General features: G+C 37.9%; 1 protein-coding gene across 2 annotated transcripts; it reads right to left on the bottom strand.

The window, feature by feature from the left end:
- Positions 1-204: 204 nt before the first annotated feature.
- Positions 205-21,080, bottom strand: LOC114054312 (XK-related protein 9-like). Of its 2 annotated transcripts, XM_027877530.1 has the most exons (4): positions 20,809-21,080; positions 10,371-10,414; positions 10,146-10,325; positions 205-1,191 (listed from the first exon to the last, which is right to left on the bottom strand). In XM_027877530.1, the coding sequence occupies exons 1-4, from the start codon at positions 21,078-21,080 to the stop codon at positions 560-562; spliced, it is 1,128 nt and encodes a 375-aa protein (XP_027733331.1). In that variant the 3' UTR covers positions 205-559. The 2 variants fall into 2 exon arrangements, with proteins under 2 accessions (XP_027733331.1, XP_027733330.1); XM_027877529.1 differs by having other exon boundaries at positions 10,146-10,414.
- Positions 21,081-21,217: the final 137 nt, after the last annotated feature.

The raw sequence follows: 21,217 nt of genomic DNA, 5'->3' as shown, positions 1-21,217 counted from the left end.
AATGAGCTGCAGAAGGAAATGGCAAACCACTCCAGTATCTTTGCCAAGAAATGGGGTCACAAAGAGTTGGACACAACTGAAACGACTGTCCACAAAAATAAAAGTGCTCAAAATTCCCAGGAAGTAGTTTGTGTGCTGGGAAAATGTAGTGGAATTTTATTTGTTGTATAAAATTATAAAGATACAAATATTTTCATTGCTTCACATTTATTAGCTTCATTTACTATGAAATGCAAATTCTTATAGTAAACAATTCTAAAGATAATGTGCCAGTTTCTGTAAACACTTCTGTTGGAAAGTCCTTCCAGGATAAGACCAACAGGGTTGACCAAGCAGTAGGTACCTGATGATGACTAGGCCTTGGATAGACAATTAAGTTGTTTCATACTTCCTGGTGATAAGCCCCTCCTAAGTACTGTTTATACTAGGACATTACTATTACTTCCTCATAACTTTCAAAGTGAAACAAAGCATGGTTAATTCCTCTCCCTGGGAACTCCTGAAAACCCTGAAATACAAACTATTCAAACACATCCCAGAAATGGATAACTGAATATAATCACTGCATTAGGAAATGTCTTATTCTACAGGCTCTTGGAGGTGTCCTTCCATCTAATTCATCAAATATTTTCTTTTCTTCACTTCTGTTGGGGTGAAATGAAGTGTAATAAACAATAAGAAAAAGAATTCCAAGTAGAAGAGCCCCAACTATGATGAGGGTGACAGCTCTGAAGAAGTCTTGATGTTCATCAGGTGGCGTGCAGAACCAAAACACAGCCAAGATCCCCAATGTGACCAGCAGCCTCATGATATAATAAGCAGACATAGGGAATTTTGTATTTTCTCCTTTAACGTTAAAAAAAGTAAAAATCAGAATGAATCCAACAACTACTCTATATAAAATTTCCATACCTTTGGAGGTACAAAATGTAGTTTGCTGTTTACAAGCCCATGTTATGCCTGACAACCAAAAGATAAATAGCAGAATTAAGCCCAAATTAACATTTAGCACAGTTAAAAGAGAGACACTGAGTACCCAAGATACAAATGTTAATAGCTTATAGAGGAGGTACATTAATCTGGGGCGTGCTCCACTGAGGAGTTTTTTATCAGGTAAAGATTTTCTTAGGGTGATGTGATAATCAACGGTTGACCAGGAAATAGAACAGCAAGAGATCACAATAGCAGCAACTAAAAGATAAAAACAAAACAAAATAAATTCTCACCATGGAAATGTCATAATGTTCATTCATTCAACTAATATCATATTGAGTCCCTCCTATGTGCAAGACACTATGCTAGGCACTGCAAAGGATACAAGAATAAATATGGCAGACAGTTCCTGTTCCTTGTGGCAGTTAGAAGAGCATTGGGCCTGGAGTCAGAAAGATCTGAGCTCAAAACTGGCCTCAGTCACTTACTACCTGTACAACCCTGGACAAGACACGTCTGCCTCAGTTTCTTCAACTGTAAAATGGAAAGAATAATAATATCATCTACCTCCCATGGTAGTTGTGAGGATCAAATGAGATAATATTTGTAAAGAACTTAGCACAGTGCATGGCATAGTAAACACTTAATAAAATGCATGTTCCTTCCCTTGTAAACTACATGGAGATACCTGAATTATATGGCTTTTTCTTGAAGCATTTAGTATTACTAAGTTGTTCCCATTTCATTACAAAAAAAATTTTTGGCAGCATAATACTTGTAATTACTTATCCAGATTCCAGTAATTTCCATTGGATATGATTTTCCTGAATACACAGTCATACAAATGAAGGCTTTTTTTGAGTGTCATGGACCCCCTCTGGCAGTAAGTCAAACCTACAGACTCCCTTCTCAGAGTCATGTTTTAATCCCATAAAACAAAATACATAGGATTATTAAGGAAACTAATTATATCAAAATACAGTTATCAAAATATTTTTAAAACAAGGTGATGGACCTCAGGTTAAGAACCACTGATTTAGAATTACTATCTTTAATTTCAGTATCACCTTTGATCGTTTCCTCCCCCCACACTTCAAATCAGTTGCTAGACCCTGGGTTCTTCCTCAGTGCTCTCTCACACACATTCATCTCCTCATTTAGACCCTTATTTTCTCACCTAGACTATTAAAAAGTATCCTTTGACACCCGATAGATCCATAATTTCATCAGTGGGGGGATTCCCACCCCTCTGTTAATCCATGTTGAAATCGCTCCATTCTTTCTCATTGTATACAATTCTTATTCATGTCTTTCCATCCAACTGTGCCGAGGCACTGCTTTGGTTCTTTTAATAATATGGGTGTGTATCAATGTACTACTTATGCTATTCATCTGCTCTGTCTAAATCTCACTACATGAACTGAACAGCCCACTTCCTCTAATGATTATATATATTTTATATATATATATATATATATATATATCCTTTGTTTTTCCTCACTTGTGAAATGAGACTGTTGTATTGGCCAACCTCTACAAGGCTCTACATCTATAATTAATAATTTTTCATGTCACTCATATTCAAGTCATCATTAGGAAGATACTGCAACCTATTTAATACAACCATGTAGCTTCCCACTGTCCTTCAGTTACATGTAATTTTGATTCCTTTAAGATCTGGGTGGTTCCAGGACTCACAGCCATGTGGCACCACTGGAAGAATACTAGTATGAACTTTTGCAAGACCAAGGAATTTGGAATCACTGGAAGCATGGTATAATTCACAAATGTAATGTCCCTTCCCATTCATCTGCGTGTCTTCTCGAGGGCAGTATTAGTTCTTAAGCTGCTTTCTTTTTCCACTGCAGGTGGTTAGACTAATCTAATGTGGTTTTCACTAAGAGGTTTTGTAATATTCCAGTACATTGTTATCTCTCCATCACAAGAAATGGAAACTCTTGCTGCCTAAACAAAATTCTTCTTTTATTTGGGGAGAATTTCCCATGACAATGGCAAACACTTTTGGTGAGCAATATGCCTCTCCCCTCATTTCACCTCTTCAGTACTCAGCAGATTCCTGAACAGAGTTAATTTCATAGTCCAAACAATAATAACAAGAATAACAACAACAACTCACATTTATCCATACAGCATTTTTAGGTTCACAAAGTGCTTTCCTCTCACCAGTCCTGTGAGATGGGAAGTACAAGCATTAGGATGTCCATTTTATATACAAGGCAAAATCTTATGGGACAAAGAAGGATGAAAGGGGGAACAAAAGGGCTAGAGAAAGCTTGGTATGAAGATAAATTATACCAGATCATCCTCAAAGCATCTATAGATGAAACCGGGAGAAAAACAATGGGCAAACACAAAGGAAAAAAGGAACAGATCCATCAGCATTTTTATAAGAGAATTTACTGTGAGATTCTTAAAGAAGAGGTTTGTTTTTGCCTTTCTTTGTATCCCCAGTTCTTAGCCCAATGCCTACAAGTTGTAAGTGCTAAATAAACACTTGCTGCCAACTTAAATAGGAAGAAGGCAGCACACCATTAGTTCCATGTGACTAAAATTGATGGAACTCTTCATTATCCACAAAATCAAAATTACAAGTGACTCAAAGGGAAAGGAAAGATATGGAATAGATATAAGAAGACCATAGATGGTGCCTTGAACACAAGTGACATTGAAGAAGACACTCAGAAAACATACGATGGAAAAGTAGATGGGCTGAGCACATGCACATAGCAAAAAAAAAAAAAATTACATGCACCCATCGGAGCATTATTGCCCTGGTACTTATAAAAGGCCTCCAGACATCAGAGAGATCACAATACCATAGGTAAGGCCTTCTGTGAATGATACGTAGAGGATAGACAAGAATTTTATAGGGTGAGATGGCATGGGTGGCTTATGATTCGTCCCACCGGAGGGCAGGCCCATTTCAACGATTCACTGAAGCATTTCAATATTAAAGATGAGGAAACAGGTTCAGAAAGTTTCACTGAGTTGCCCAATGTTATATACCAAAGCAAGTGTCTGGGACTCAAGTGGGACTCAAACACAAGCTTCCTGACTCATCACCTAGTGCTATTTTCACTACACTTAAAGTACTATAACACCCTCTTAACTGGTATTCCCCTTTCTGCACTTTAACCCCTTTAATATAACCCTCAAACTATTGCACAATATAGAATACTGCTCTTATCACGTCATTCCCCTGCTCAAAAATCCTGAGTAGCTCCTCTTGGTATGTAAAGCCCTTCATCAACAAACCCTGACCTACCTTTCCAGCTTCATTCCACACTACTCCTTTCCATAGACTCAACGCTCTGCCCAAAATAGATTGTCCTCTGTCTCCCATTCTAGGGCTGCCTCCTCCCCATTTTGCTTCTGCCTTGGTCTACGTCATTCCACATGCATCAAGGACACATAACTATTGGCTGCAGGGTCCTGGGACCCCTCATGCAGGCACACTGGAGAGAATCAGAAAGCATTTGTAAGTTGTCAAGGATGTAGTTGTCACTGACCTGATACTATGTGGTCATCACCACTCTCCCCTCTGACACATGCTGGTGCCTAAGGCCTCAAGAGGCTAAAAGGATATTCCAATGAATAAGGCCTTCACAGAGCAACACAAACAATCGGGGTACCCAGAGAAAGCTGCTAGCTAACTAGAATCCAAAGAGATGCACAGCACTGCCAAAAAAAAAAAAAAGATATTGCCTGGTTCTTTTTCTTCTCCTCTACAACCACAGTTTAAGGGTGGGTTTAGGAATGCTAGTCCAGAAATCACAGCCCCCCCCCCGCTTTTTTTTTTCTCTTTTAATACTGTCTATAAAAAGTGGGAAAGAGGCTGATGCCTCATAAAGGTTATTTCCAAAATCTAATGGCTTCCTAATCCTACAGCTCAATTGTCCCGCCTCTTCCTGTCAATAGGCAATCACAACTTCACAATGACAAGTTTAGGGGACCCCTTAAAACTCCCTCATTAAGGCCTAGAACGCCCCCTCCTCATCTTTACATGCTGAAGTCCCTCCCTTCTTTGAAGGTCCAACTCCAATTAAACTTCTTCCATGAAGCCTTCCCTGACACTCCACTAAGCTAAAATTGATCTTTTCCACTTTAAATTTCTTAGACCACTTTGCCTGGATCTCTCTTTTGTACTTAACACATTCTCTCCTAAAGTAAAGTTATTTAGGCGCATTATATTGCAAATTTCTTGAGAGTAAAATGGGTATTATAACCTAACTGTGTATCTCTAACACTTAGCATACTGCTTAAACATCAGCACTAAATAAATGTTTGTTGAATTAAAGTGGATTGAACTGAAATGAAATGAATTAGGTTTTTTTTTTTAATTGAAAGAACAGTAGATATTAGGGCTTCAGAGTTATTTTCCCAGCTCTATTTTAATTTGTTCTTTCACGAAGTCTTACTCTAATGCTTCATCACTGAGTGGAGGAAACCCTAGGTTCTGGAAGATTATGTTAATGGAGCACAAGCTTTGCCAGGTTTGACCATACTGGAATGGCTTCAAGTACAGTCTCAACAACAAACTGAATCTGTTTTCTGAGGTTAAGTACAGAAGAGATAATCACTATATTTCATCTACTATTTCTGTGTTTCTCTAATATAGCCTTCAAACCACCACCTGCATGACCTAGAGGACTGTTTTGAGCTAAAAAATAACCTTCAGTATTGTCCCATTTCTACTTCTTTACCAAGCAGAAACATGGTACCCAAGACCAACACTGGCTTAGTCTGTAAAGTCATTTGTAAAATCTTAAAGAATTCTCTAACAGATTAATGTTCAAAGAATATAGGTAGTCTTCAAAAGATTTGCAAAGTATAAATAATCATGGGGAAGAATGCTATAAATCACTAATAGTAAAAAATATGCAAATTAGAACATCCTTTAAAACTTTCACCTCACACGATGCAAACTGTCAAAGAAGAAATAAGAAAAGCACCCGTGCCTTGGTGCAATGGGAAGATGCACACCTAGCTAGTAGAGCTATGGAGTGGTCTGACTATTTGGATTTCAATTTATAATTTTACAAGGGTCTATCTATACCCTTTAACCCATTAATATCACTACTGAAAACACACCCCAAAAAAGACAAAGACAGAGAAAAGGTTCAATACATAACCAAATATTCACAGCAACATTCCTTGTGATAGCAGATAACTGGAAACAAAATGGGTACCCATCAATTGGGGAATAGCTAGTATTTAAATGTATTTTAGTACATATGAATGTAATTGAATATTATTGGGAAATCTGAAAATACAACTCCTAGTAATTCTAAGAAATATGGAAATGTTTATATGAACTAATTTTATTAAATAAGCAGCACCAAGAAAATAATATATAAAAATGTAAATTAAAAGATCATCAGAATATAATGGAACTCGGAGTACTGGGGAGGAGGGATAGCTCGAGGAATGAAGATCTTGGAAAAAAATAATAAAACAAACTTCCTTCCTCATGGCAGAGAGGGTGTAGAACACTAAGACAGAATATTGTATATACTATCAGACAAGGTACCTATGTAAAATGTTTTTGATTGTTTTTCATTATCACAAAGTAGGGTTCAATTTTAGGGTGGGGTAGGAAATGACTTCAATATAAATAAACAGCGAAAAGCAACAATGAAAAAGGAGACATAAAATGAAAACTTTTTACAGAGAATAGTGAAAGATTATGCACAGTTAGTTATCACCTCATAAAATAGAAAAACAGTGAAGAGTAAAACTAGTTTAAAGAACAATTAAAGTATACAAATCCATTTTACAGACACTTAAGGATGAAATTAGAAGGACAACAAATAGAGGGGAAAAGATGGAAAAGATCTGCAAATGAACCCTTTTCCAACAAACTCTTTTGACCATCAAAGCAGTGGAGGCATCATACTTAGACTCTAACATCACATTACCAAAATGTGCTTATAAAGGAGATAGAAATGACATTAAAGGGAACAAAGATGGAAAAAGAAGCTAGATTAAGACCCATGTGGGAAGCATCTAACAAAGTAGAATACGCCAAAAGACTAGGAAAATTCTCAGATCTTACAACTATCAAAAAAAATGACCTGGGCAGCTAGATAGCACAGTGGATAGAGCACCAGCACTGGAGTCAGGAGGACCTGAGTTCAAATCCGGCCTCAAACACTTGACACTTACTAGCTGTGTGACCCTGGGCAAGTCACTTAACCCCATTGCCTAGCCAAAAAAAAAAAATGACCAAAAGAACATCAATAACTATTAACCTCAAGTCTACTTTCCCATACATACAAAATCTTTGTGAGAATATACACACATGGGGGACATCCTTTACAAGAAAATTAGAAAGGAACAGACAACTTTTATATTCTGCAATATTCTGTAACAAACCACATCTTTATCATTATATAACTAAAAGATATCTATATATTTATTCTCTAGAATAAAGATCTCACTGTACATGTTATTTATTTGTTCAATCTAAAAAAAAAAAAAACCCCTTTTGACTCAGTAGACCAAAACACAACCTTAAAGGTTCTCTTCCAATAAAGTGTCTCCTGAGCATAAATTCCTTGAAAGGACAACAACAAAGGAAACATGTTTGACAACAGATCTGATCATTGATACCAGGTGGGGTACAAAACTGAAGAATATTTGCTTGCCAAAAGTGTTTGCCACTGCCATGGAGAAAATCCAGCACAGAATACAGGTTGAAGAGGCATTTCTGATATATGGTAAGGTCCTCTAGATGCTTTTGGGTGTATATGATCTTGTACTGGTTGTATCAAACATGCAAAATCACAAAGGCTCCTGGAATAGATGTATAACAACTCAAAAAATTTGATCTAACTACCCACATAGGAAAAAAAGGAGATTAAGAATGCCTATTGCCCGGCCTCAGACACTTGACACTTACTAGCTGTGTGACCCTGGGCAAGTCACTTAACCCCAATTGCCTCTCCAAAAAAAAAAAAAAAAAAAGATGCCTACGGCCAAGTCCAAGGGAATGACTTTTACTATATGGTCAACCTATACAGCTTATCTATCAATGAAGATATCTTAGCCGGTCACTAGAAGTGAACAGGTTGGGCCAGGAGTTAAGTAGGAGGTAGAGAGCAAGTTGGAATGCCTTGGGCAAATTACAAGACTTCTTTAATGATCCCAAATTTCTTCCTGAAACTAAGATTCATGTTTTCATATAGTCTCTCAGTGTTGTTGTGTGGTTCTGAGTCATGGAACATTACAAGTCAGTTAAGAATTAAAAGCCAATCCACTCAGAGATCAATGGAGAGGTTCATGGTGGGTGTGAGTTGAATACACAAAACAAAAAAGAAATCACGAAGAACGGGAGTCATCAAAAATGTATGATAAAAAAGAGTAATATATAGCAACAGCAAGGAATCACAAATGTACTGCTCAAATGCTCCATCAGTATTCACAGAAGGCAAAGTGGGAGGACCCCTTGTCCAGACTTAAAGGAGGACACAGACAAGTACTGAATATAATGAACAGGTTTGAGAAGTTGTGATCACCATCACTGAAGAAAATGTCCATATTGATGAGATCACAGATCCATCTAAGCTCCGAGTTCATACAATCACTAGGTGATAAATACCTATATTATCTAGCTCATAGTAATTCTGAAAAGCTTTAAGAGAAATATCTGTAAAAGAGTGAATACCTCACAGAAGATGAGTATGACGTAGTGAGTTCAATTGTGCTATTTTTTTAAAGTTTGGGGCAGATCACATGAATCTAAGACATTATAAACATATTTTAAACTGCATTTTAAGTTATGACCACATTTACTCCAAGTACCTGAACATTTTTGCCCTTTATGTTATGGGAAAATCCATTCATTAATTAATTCCTTTGTCTCAGACATAACACCCTACTAGCTCCCTCAGTCAAGCTGATTTACTGTTCTAGATTAGAAGCTTCAATTACCTTCTTTCAAGGCTCAATTCAGATGCCACCTCCTACATGAAGCCTTTCCTGATCTCCCTAACTGTTAACACTCTCTCCTCAATTACCCTTGCACTATTAGGCCCAAATGAGATAACATATGTAAGGCACTTTGCAAACGTTAAAGTGCTATATAAATGCTAGCTACAGCTAATTAAGTAATTAATATCTGCATATACATTATATCCTCCCAGGAGAAAGTAAACTTATTGGGGGTCTATAGAGGAAATGTTTCATTTCTGTTTTTTGAGCCCCAAGAATAAGCAAAATGCCCCAGACCTAGTAAGCACTTAATAAATGTTTGCTGAATTAATGAGGACACAACCCAGAAGAAAGCCACAGATATCACTAGATTCCTAGCAATTAAATAAAAGTTGATCCAGATACTTTTGGAACATTTGGAAACTTCCTTAGGTTTTCATCTATTCCAAGAGTTCTTGACTCTTTTGGTGTTACGGACCCCTTTGGAAGTATGCTGAAGTCTATGGACCCCTTCTCAGCATAATGATTTTAAATGTGCAAAATAAAATACATGGTTCTGCAAAGGAAACTAATTATATTGAAATGTAATTATAAAAATATTTTTAAAACAAGCACACAGACTCCAAGTTAAGAACCCCTGATAAAGCCCGTAAGCCCTAGATTTTCGATCCCTGATTTACAAAACTGGCAATTGGAGCAAAACAGTCCAGTCTTAGGTCATGGGTACAAAGCACCATGGGGAAGGAATAGTTGTAGATACCAGGTAGGTCCGCTTCATTTCCTACAACAGTCCCAGCTGGGACTTAAGGAACCCACTACTAAAACAGATTTGGAAACCAAGCCTCTTGCTCCCATAGATGATGGTCCACATCAAAGACGTTGGTAGAATACAACTGAATTCAATTTAACAAACATCAGCGAATGAGAACAGCTAGCACTTACACAGTGCTGTAAGGTTTGCCAAGAGCTTTATGCATGTTGTCTTCTATGAGACTGGTTACTACTGACTTGCCTGTGTCTCAGGCAGGATTCAAACCAGGCCTTCCTCATTCCCAGTCCAGCACTTTGTCCACTGCGCCATCCAGCTGCCTTCACTTACGCTGTTTCATATTCAGTGCCCCTACCACTGTTGCACTAACTACATTTCTTTAAAATCACACATTTTGGAAATTTGTACAAATATGACAAAGAAAATACTGTAGGCAGTCGGGGAATTTTGTAATGGGCACACATCCTCTAGAGTGTCCCGAAAGGCTTACCCTGAGTGAAGCCAGCTGGACCAAATTCCATCAGGACATAGAGCTGAATCATGAGCTGTGGGGAGGCCTCCAGGTATGTTTCAAATAGCCTGAGCATACTCAAGTCAGCCGCTTCATTTATTACTTTTTGGTGTAAGTCAGTTGGTTCTTCTCTACTGGGAGTGGAGAAGTTTGTGGGGTCTTGTCTCAAGGTAGGCACACTAGAGGGGTCATCTGAGCTGCCGCATTGGAAAGCCGAACAGTATCCCTTTCTCAAAGCAAACCAATACCTGGAAATATACAAATATTATTATTATATCATCAGTAATTAACATATGAAGTATTTGGACTATAGACTAAGAGAAGCCCTAAAGGTAAAAAGCCAAAATAAGAGATTAATCCAACTACTCCAAGAAGAGCCCTAGAGAAAATGTGGTTTCTCCACACATACTGTAAGAGTGGGTAGAAGAAATAAAGCAAGAGATTTAAAAAATGGAACTATAGAATCTGGGAGGAAAAAAAAAACAAATGAAAATAAACATCTTAAAAGAGATGGTAGAAAAATCTCCCCAAGTGGTGGATTCCCTGAAAAAACAAAATGGCACACTATTTGGCTTGAGAAGTATGTCTACAATCAATGTTTCCACTTCCTTTCCTCTCACTCTCTTCTTAACTCTCTACAGTCTGGTTTCCACCCTCACCATTAAACCAAAACTGCTCTCTCCAAAGTTACCAGGAATTTCTTAAGTGCCAAATCTAATGGCTTTTTCTCAATCCTTATCCTTCTTGACTTCTCTGAAGCCTTTGATATTGGTGATCACTCTCTTCTTGACACTCTTCTCTCTAGGTTTTTAGGACATCATTCTCTCCTGGTTCTCCTCCCACCTATTAAATCACTTCTTCCTTCTCAGTCTCCTTTGCTGGATCATTATATATGTCACTCCCACTAACCAGAAGTATCCCACAAAGTCTTTCCAGGTCTGTCTTCTCTTCTCCCTCTATATTCTTTCACTTGATGATCTCATCAGTTCTCATTAATTCAATTATCACCTCTATGCTAATGATTCTCAGATCTATTTATCCAGTCCTAACCTCTCTGCTGACCTCCAGTCTATTAGACATCTCAAACCAGATGACATCTTAAATTCAACATATCCAAAATTTAACCCATTATTTTTTCCCTAAAATTCTCCCCTCTTCCAAACCGGGGCACCACCATCCTCCTAGTCAATCAGACTCACAACTTAAATGTCATGTTTAAAACATCTCTTCTATATGCTCCCTTCTCTCCTCTGACACTGCTACCATCCTGGTGTTGCCCTCCATCACCTCACACTTAGACTACTGTAATAGCCCACTGGTTGGTCTCCCTGCCACAAGTCTCTCCCACTCCAGTCCATCTTCCTCTCAGCTATCAAAGTTTTAAAGCACAAGTCTGACCAGATCACCCCCTACTTGGTAAATTCCAGTGGCTCCAGGATCAAATATAAAATCCTCTGTTATTCAAAGCCCTTCATAATCTGCCCCCTCCCCACCTTTCAAGTCCTCTTATACCTCATACCCTAACGCAATACTTTGCAATCCAGCAATGCTGGCTTCCTTGAAGCCAGCATTGTTCCATGAACGAGACATTCCACCTTATGACTATAAGCATTTTCACCCCATGCCTAGAAGGCTCTCTCCCCTCATCTCTGCCTCCTAGCTTCCTTCAAAATCCAGCTAAAACCCCATGTGCTACGGAAGCCTTTCCCAATCCCTCTTAATTCTAGTTCCTTCTCTCTGTTAATTATATTTCCGATTTATCCTGTATATAACTTGTCTGTAAATAGTTTTTGAATGTTGTCTCCCTCATTAGAGTCTAAACTCCTTGAGAGCAGTGACTGTCTTTTACTTCTCTTTGTATCACTAGTGCTCAGCACAGTGCCTGATACATAGCAGGTATTTAATAAATATTTAATGACTGGCTGTGAATCAGTGCTAATGCCTAAGCTGCTGCTAGACTGTGAATCAATCCAGCAATTATGTAAGCAGTTTGAAACTATACCCAAAGTCACTTAAACGGTGTGTATTTTTTGACATAGAAATACCACTACTAGACTTATACCCCAAAAAGATCAAGGAAAGAAGGAAAAGATATACAATACATGTACAAAAAAGTATTTATAGCAGCACTTTTTGTTCTAACAAAGAACTGGAAATTGGCGCCAATTGGGGAATGGCTGAACAAATTATGGCATTTAATGGAATATTACTGTGCCATAAAAAAATGATGAAAGGGACAGATTCCAGGAAACCTGGGAAGTCTTGTATAAACTGATACAGAGTGAAATGAGCAGAACCAGGAGAAATATTTATATATTAGTTACACAACAGACTACAAGATTATAGAGGAAAACAACTTTGAAAGATTTAAGAACTCTGATCCAAGAAATAATCAATCATAACTTCAGAAGACTGATGATGCAGTATGTCTTCTACCTCTGGTAAATTGGTGATGGTTAATAGGTACAGGAGAAGACATATATTCTCACACTTTACCTACAAAACATACATTTGCTTTGCTCAACTTATCTGTTTGACTTGTTTTTTCCACATTCAATTGTTACAAGGATGGGCTTTTATTTGAGAGGGAGGGAAAGTTATGGGATTAGGTAGTAATGATGATACAAAAACAAAGAAAAACAGAATTGACAAAACATCTAAAATACACAGAAAAGAAAGCAGTTCATAAGGAGACAGACAAGTAGGGTAATAATATTCGTACTACCACATTAAAAAACAAGCTTATAGTAAATGCACAGTTTCATATGTGGCCTTCTTTGTATTTGTGAATGTTTCAATTTGTTGGTGATTTTCTAGTTCACAGTAATTTTTTCTTCTTAAGAGGCAGTAAGATTTCATGGAGAATAGGCTATGCCAAGCTGTCAGGACCCTTGTAGTAAACTAGCAAATCACTGCAATGCTCTAGCAGCAGCTTACACATTAGCAAAATATTTGATAAGGCATTTCAGGAGCTGGAGAGATGAGAGGTAGGCAAGAGTAGGATTAGATGGATTCAGGACTGGTTAAATAGCTAGAGACTTACAGAGTGCTTATTAATGACTCAATGTCAATTTGTTTGGTTCAGTGGAGTGAATACTTCAGCAGTCTGTGCTAGGCTCTGGACTGTTTGACATTCATGACTGAGAGAAAGGAAAACATGGCATGCTTGTCTTATGTGCAGATGATGTGTGTTAGGGGTAGATCTGATTCAGGCTGGTACTCTGTTGGGACAGTCTGAACATTAGTCCAGGTTTATTGTTTGAATGAAAGGAGGTACTTGTAATCCATTCAATGGTTAATAAAAGGAAGCTTTCTTAGTAATAACTTTCAAAGGCTATTTGTTTAACAAGGCCAGTCTTAACACTTAGCTTGAATAGATATCTCCACTCACCTCCCTGTGGTTAGCAGAGCAGGGTATAATAACTCTTATGGTCTTGGAATATCTGCCAAGTATAAAAGGTTCCAACTACACGTTGAGGGAAACCCAACTTGAGCCTTAGCCCCCTGGGCTGATCAGAGACGGCTTTGTGGGCTTTCAGAGAAAAACTAGCTTAATATTCTTAGGAGAAGGGGTTAGAATATTGTTCTCACTACAACATGAAAGTAGGAAGGACAATCAATCAACCAATCAATAAACATTTATTAAGTCCCTACTATGTGCCAGATACTATGCTAAGTGCTAGAGATATCCAAAAAAATAAAAAAAGGGCAAGTCCCTGCCTTCAAGGAGCCTACAATCTAATGGGGTAGACAACATGCAAAAAAATATACACAAAGCAAGCTATATACAGAATAAATAGAAAATAATTAACAAACAGAAGGAAATGCTAAAATTAATAGGGGTACCAAGACACTGGATTAAAGGGTAAGGATCTAAAAAGATTTTGACGTGTTAGAGTCTAATAAGGTGAAATTCACTAGGGAACAATGCAAAGTGTTATACTTGGGTACAAGAAATCAGTCTCACAAGTACAAGATAAGAGAAACGTGGGCTGGTAGCAGATTGCATGAAAAAGACCTGGGAACTTTAGTGAGTTGTTCTACATGAACTAAGGGTGTGATACGGCAATTAGAAACTGCTAATATAATCTTGTACTCCAATAAGAAATGCACAGAATGCAAGAATAAAAGGATTACAGTCCCTAAATACTCTGCCCTAGTCAGACCATATTTAAGTATTATATTCAGTTCTGCATGTCATAGTTTAAGAAAGCTATTGATAACCAGTTGATTATACAGGGGAGAGTAATCATGGTGGTGATGGGCCTTGAATCCAAGCCAAATGAGCATCAGTAGAAGGAAGTGGGAATACTAGAGAAGAAAAGGTTCAGGGGGGCATGAAAGCTATGACAAAAGTATTAGACTTATCTTGTTTGACCCTGGAGGATAGGAAAGAAGGAAACAAGCATTTATTAGGCACCACTATATGCCAAGCACTATGCTAAGAGCTTTACAAATAATGGATGCAAACTGGAAAGAGAGAAATTTGGTTATGATATCAGGAAAAACTTGTGAACAATTAGAGCTGCTAATAGAACCATGAGATTGTGACAAGCAAGAAAGAAAGGTCAGGATCACATCCCCTTCTATTTTAAACAGCAGAGAGACAAGATTGGATTTGTGGAAAAGTGGCCTCCACAAGAGGGAGGAAATAAACATTTATTAAGTTCTGGGCACTGTGCTAAGGTCTTTACAAATATTATGTCATTTCATCCTCACAACAACCATGGGAGGCAGGTGCTATTATTATCCTCATTTTACAGTTAAGGAAACTGAAGCAGGTAGAGGTTAAGTGACCTGCCCAGAGTCACACAGCTAAGAGTGCGAGGTCATATTTGAACTCAGGTCTTTCTGACTCCAGGCCCAGCAGTCTATCCACTGCACCACCTAGCTGCCTTTCATACTGCAAGTATGGAGTGTTCTTGTACTGCCAGCAACACTGGAAATTTATATACCTTTTATGTAATCTATATAAAATTATATATATAATTATATATTATATTATTTATTATATTATATTATTTATATTTTATATAAATATATTTATAATTGTATTATATATAATTATGTATAATTAAACATAAATATAACTTTATATTAAATTAAATATATAATATAAATTAATATTTAATAATGAATATAAATAAAGTAAATCTGATGTTAAAATTAAAAATAAAATTATATAAAATTTATATATATTTTACATTTATATGTCTTATACCTTTGGAACTAATGGCTGCTTATTCATGATTTGTATCTCATTTTCCTTCTTTTAATAAAACTTTCCTTTGAAATATTGTGAATTTCATGGTTTTAAAAAGAAAGTTAATCTCAGTATAGTAATGGGCATGCACATATGTTTATAAGTGTCTTGTGTAGCATTTATAAGTCAAGAGAATGAGAAAATCTTCCAAAATATATTTGGGACATTGTAGCATGGGGAGAGTCTCTGAGACAGGGGTTACATGAATATTTCCTTTGTCCAGCTGTGTTTGAACTCCAGGCTGTGGACTTTTCTCTTTAATCTATTCCTTTGTGACCTCCAGTTAACTGAATAAGCTGTAATATACTTGGGCTATATTTGGAGATCATCTGGAATCATCAGAGCACAAAGCGGCATTGAGAACAGAACATTACACCTCTTTTCCCCAGTCTGCATTGGCTCCAATTAATTTGTAATTTCAACTAAAAGTGGTGTTTCTAAACAAAGCACTACTTAATGTAGGCTAAGATGCCCTAGAAGAAATCATCTATTCCATTAGCCATATGGAATTGGCTCCAATTATCTTGGAAATTTTTCCCATAAGCAAGACATAGAAAGGATATTTTGGATTGAGATAGCATTTTTAAATGATATTTTTTAGCTCAGTGCTCTCTCCATTGCACTTTCCTATTGTGGTATAAATATGTAAAGGAAAACAACACTGAAAGACTTCAGATTTCTGATCAATACAGTGATCACAATCATAATTTTAGAGGATTGTCAGTGAAGCATGCCTCCTGCCACTCTGATGAGAGGTGCTGGAATATAGGTGGAGAATCTTCCTAAAATGCAGGTCTGTTCATACACCCTATGCCACCTCACATTCAACAGACTTCAGTGGTTTCCTATTATCTCCAATATCACAAAAGGGCTTTTCAAGCCCTTCATAGCCAGGTCCCTTCCTACCATTCAGTCTTCTTATACCTTACTCCCTTCCACAAACTCTATAGTCCAGTGACACTGGCCTCCTTGCTTCTCCTCAAACACAACACTCCATCACCCAACTCCATGAATTTTCACCCGGCTATCTTCATCTCCACCTCATGGCTTCCCAGGGTTCCTTCAAATCTCTGCTAAAATTCTACCTTCTACAAGAAGTCTTCCTTCATCCTCCTTAAACTTAGTGCCTTCTATAGATGTTTTTGATCCAAGAAAAAAAATTTTTGGTAAGCCCCTTAGAAGATTGATGCTTTTGGATAGAGTAAAAATTCTGTGGTTTCGTTTCCCTTGCTTATTAGATTTAACCTGAAAAAGCCACAAAGGTGCAGACAGCTTCAGTCTTTGTCATAGTACACTGAAAATTCTGACTTCAGAGGGAGGCTGAAATTGAAGTTGCTTTTTAAGGAAAAAAAAAAAAGAAGAAAAATCTCCTGATTATTCCCCTGAAATTTCTGCCCTTTGGTCCCTGGCACCTGGAACCACAATCAAATCAACTCTGCCATCGATCCTGAAAGGAGTATGTCGGTCTACGCCCCTGTGCCCCAATCACCATCTTTCCTAAGCAAAGTGCTCCTCCTTGACCATCACTCTCCTACGTGTGTTGTCTCCCCCTGTTAAAATGTAAGCTCCATGAGGGCAGAATGTCTTTGCTTTTATTTCTCTCCACAATGCTTAGCACAGTGCTTGGCAAATAGCATGCACTGTTTTTTTTTTTCTTCCAAGTCATTCAATATAAAAATAAAATATTCAGGGGGCAGCTTGGTGGTGCAGTGGATACAGCACCAGCCCTGGATTCAGGAGGACCTGAGTTCAAATCCAGCCTCAGACACATAACACTTACTAGCTATGTACCCTGGGCAAGTCACTTAACCCCATTGCCTACCAAAAAAAAAATAGTCTAAAATAGTAAAATATTCTCAAAGACACATCTATACTTATTGGTGCAAATGAAACACTTCTATGCTACAGATGATCCCATTTTCTATTAAATGTTTACTGTCTCCTTTTTAACACTGGTGTTATATTAGATGCTCCTTTCTCCCTTATCTCTTATATTAAAGTTGTCACTTATTTATGTTGGTTCTGCCTTTGAAACACGTCTCACATCTGTCCCCTCTTCTATTTCCATCACCCTAAAACAGACTATTATTACTGCTTGCATGGACTATTGCAATAGGACATCCATCCCTTCCTCACCCCAAACATTCCTCCCTACCTCTGCCAGAATAAACCCAAATCATGCCCTTACTCCAAATTCTTTAGCTGCTCTGTTATTGCCTATTGAGGATATTTCAGACTTCTTGACTGGCATCCAAGGACCACTAGAGCCTGGGACTACCCTACCATTCTAGCTTTATTTCTTACTCTTCTCCTAAATTTTATGCTGCAGACAAACTGGCTCAATACGTACCCTCAACATGCCCTGCACCTTCCCACCTCTATACCTTGGTTCACATGATTGACTACACCAGAGATGATCTCCCTTCTCTGCCTCTTACCAACCCTTTAAAAATCAATTTAAGTATCATCTGCAACATAACGCCTTCCCTAATTTCCAATCCTTCTCCAATAAATACCAGAACAAAAACACAAAGAAACAAGGCCTACTCACAAAAAGTTCTCCTTATTAGAGGCAGCTAGGTGGCTATGTAAATAGGGCACAGGACCTAGAGTCAGGAAGGCCCAAGTTCAAAGTCTCAGACACTTACTGCTGTGTTACCCTGGGCCAGTCACTGACCTCTGCTTCTGTTTCTTCATCTGTAAAACAGGGATAACAATAGCACTTATGTCCCAGGAGTATTGTGAGGATCTTAATTGATAATACTTGTAAAATACTTTACAATCCTCAAAGCAGCTATTATTATTCTATTGAGGGAAACAGCATGTATATATACAAATAAATAAAGGATAAATATATGCAGTTAGTCAACAAGCAGTTATTAAGTGCTTCCTATATGCATAGGGCAGCTAGGTGGTACAGTGGATAGAAAGCCAGGCCTGGAGTCAGGAAGACTCATCTTCCTGAGTTCAAATCTGGCCTCAAGACACTTACTAGCTATGTGACCCTGGGCAAGTCACTTAACCCTGTTTGCCTCCCTTTCCTCATCTGTAAAATGAGCTAGAGAAAGAAATGGCAAAGTGCTCTAGTATCTTTGCCAAGAAAAACCCAAATGGGGTCACAGAGAGTCAGACATTATTGAAAAATGACTGAACAACAACAATATGCCATGCAATGTGCCAAGCACTGAGGATACAAAAAAAAAAAAAGGTAAAACAGTTCCTTCCCTCAAGGAATTCACATTCTAATAGAGGAGACAATATGCAAACTATGTGCATACCAGATATATGCAGGATAAATTGGAGGTAATCTCAGAGGGAAAGCACTAACAGCACAGCAGACTGGGAAAAACCTTTTCAAGGTGAGATTTCAGCTGTATCTTAAATGAAAATGGAACCCAAAATGCAATCAATCAATCAATGCTAAAAAGTTAAATGCAAGGTAGTTAGGAAGGGAGGGCACCAGGGACTGGGGAGACTGGTAGAAGCTTCAAGAAGATGGTGTTTGAGTTACATCTTGAAGGAAGAAAGGAATTCTATTAGGCAGAGATGAGAAGGGAGTGTATTTCAACCATGGAGGGTGACCAGCACAAAGGTTCAGGTATGGGAAGGTGGAATTCCACATCTGAGGAAGAGAGAAGACAGTCTGGCTAGATTGTAGTGTGTAGGAAGATGAAATGGGAATGACAAGGCCGGAAGGCTAGGTTGAGGCCAGGTGGTAAAAGGCTTTAAAAGCCAAACTGAAGAATTAAAATTTTATCCTTAAGAAAATAGGGAGTCACTGCAATTAAATAGGGGAGTGACCTGATCAGATCTGCTCTTAAAGAAAACCATTTTGGCAGTTATGGCCACTCTTTTGTTCTTCCTCAAACTCCACTACTGATTGTCAGAACTTCCTTCTTTACAAAAAAAGTTCATTCCATCCCAGAATTCCCTCCCTCTGATTAGTCAGTTTCTCCCTCCATTTTAAGGAAAGTGCCCAGCCCGGTCATGTTCATTCCTTAATTCCTCTCTAGGCACTGCTCCAGACTCAGGATTTCTCTTTCCACCATGCCTCCTTGAGGACGCCTCTTCCCAACCTTCTTTCATCTTCTTTTTATGTGGTTTTTTTTCCCCTTGTTAGAAAGTGTAAGCTCCTTGAGGTCATGGACATTTCTTTTTGCTTGTTTTTGTATTCTCAGCACTTAGTACAAGGCCTGGCACATAGCAGAAACTTCAAAATTGCTCACTGACTTAACTAACTTGACAATTCGTGGAGGGTGGGTTGGAGTAGTAAGAGACTTGAAAAAGAGAAACCAGTCAGGAAACTACTACAATAGTTCAAGTGAGTTATGAAGAGGGCCTGACATAAGATGGTTACTAAGAGGGGAAAACAGAAGAGATGTTGTAGAGGTCTGGCAATTAATTAATATGTGGGACAAGAGAGTGAGGAGTCGAGAATAACAGTAAGGTTACAAATCTGAGAGACTGAAAGAACAGGGGTACCTTGACAGAAATGGGCAGGTTTGGTGGGGAAATATAACAAGTTCTATTTTAGACATGTTGAGTTTGAAATGTCTTCAGGACAAGCAGACTGAAATGTCCAATAGGCAGCAAGAGGCACAGGAGTGAAGTTCAGGGGAGAGCCTGGAACCAGACATCTAGATGTGAGTCATCTGCACAGCAATGATTATTAAAGCCAAGGGAGCTGAGCAAGTAACCAAGAGACAGAATGTAGAGAGAGAAGAAGGCCCAGGACAGAACCTTGAGCATGATACAGGTGATGAGTCAGAAGGAGCCTGAGACAGGCTGGAGAACCAGGAGAGTGGTGACAGGAGAACCCAGAGAGGAAACAATCTACGAGGAGAGGATGGTCAAACACTAACTACTATAGTCTACTCATCTTCTCAGATTTTGAATTTATTTTAACAGAATAAAATCCTTAGTAAACAATGTCATAGTCATGCCTGGAACAAACCTTAAAAATCATCTAGTTAAACTTCCTTGTTTTATAGGTGAGAAAACTGTCCTCAAAATGGTGGCCTATTTAGTAGATTAATACTAAAAGCAGACAATATTTACAGCTCAGGTGAAAGATGTTATAATTTCATGCCAGTAAGAAGCTCCAGAACAGGAATGACATTTTAACTTATCACACTATGAAATTACCTATATCCAAATATAAACTGAAATGTTTTATAAATACACCTTGAAAATTCTGTAGATACCCCACTGTGTTAAGTCAGCATTGGTTGCACAGAATGAATGACCTTTGCACATCATGCAAATAGTGAACACATTTGAATGTTTGTCAACATTAGTTAAAATATAAGTCAAAAACTCCAATAAGGATGAACAAAAGGGGGAAAAAGGTTTTATTAATGATCAAAAGTTTAAACTTACCTTGTAAAAATTCCTCCCTGAAAGCAATGAATTAGAAGACTACAACTCAGCCTTTTCTGACCTGTTTTCTGAAAATCTTCCTTGTACCACATAAAACTAAAACACTGGACCACCCCTGCTGCAATGAGCACAAAGCTCACTGCTAAAATACCAAAAATATGCTGTCCTTCATAGAAAAAATTTACAGACACCCAGATATCCACTATTAAATCAGCCATATAGATTAGATTACCAAGAACTAACATCACAAAATTCCATTTTGTAAATCGCATTATGAGACACTATAGTTCTTGGCTGCCTGCTTCCTATTATTTCATATATTTAAAAAAATGTGGGCAATTAATATTAATGCATTCTTCACCGTAGTACTGAATTTTAACATCTATTGACTCAAGTCATAAGAAAATTA

Source organism: Vombatus ursinus, unplaced genomic scaffold (genome assembly GCF_900497805.2).
Source record: "Vombatus ursinus unplaced genomic scaffold, bare-nosed wombat genome assembly UNPS02014812.1, whole genome shotgun sequence".
Lineage (NCBI taxonomy): Eukaryota > Metazoa > Chordata > Mammalia > Diprotodontia > Vombatidae > Vombatus > Vombatus ursinus.
Note: the sequence above shows the minus strand (reverse complement) of the source record. Positions and strands in the feature narration are given on the sequence as shown.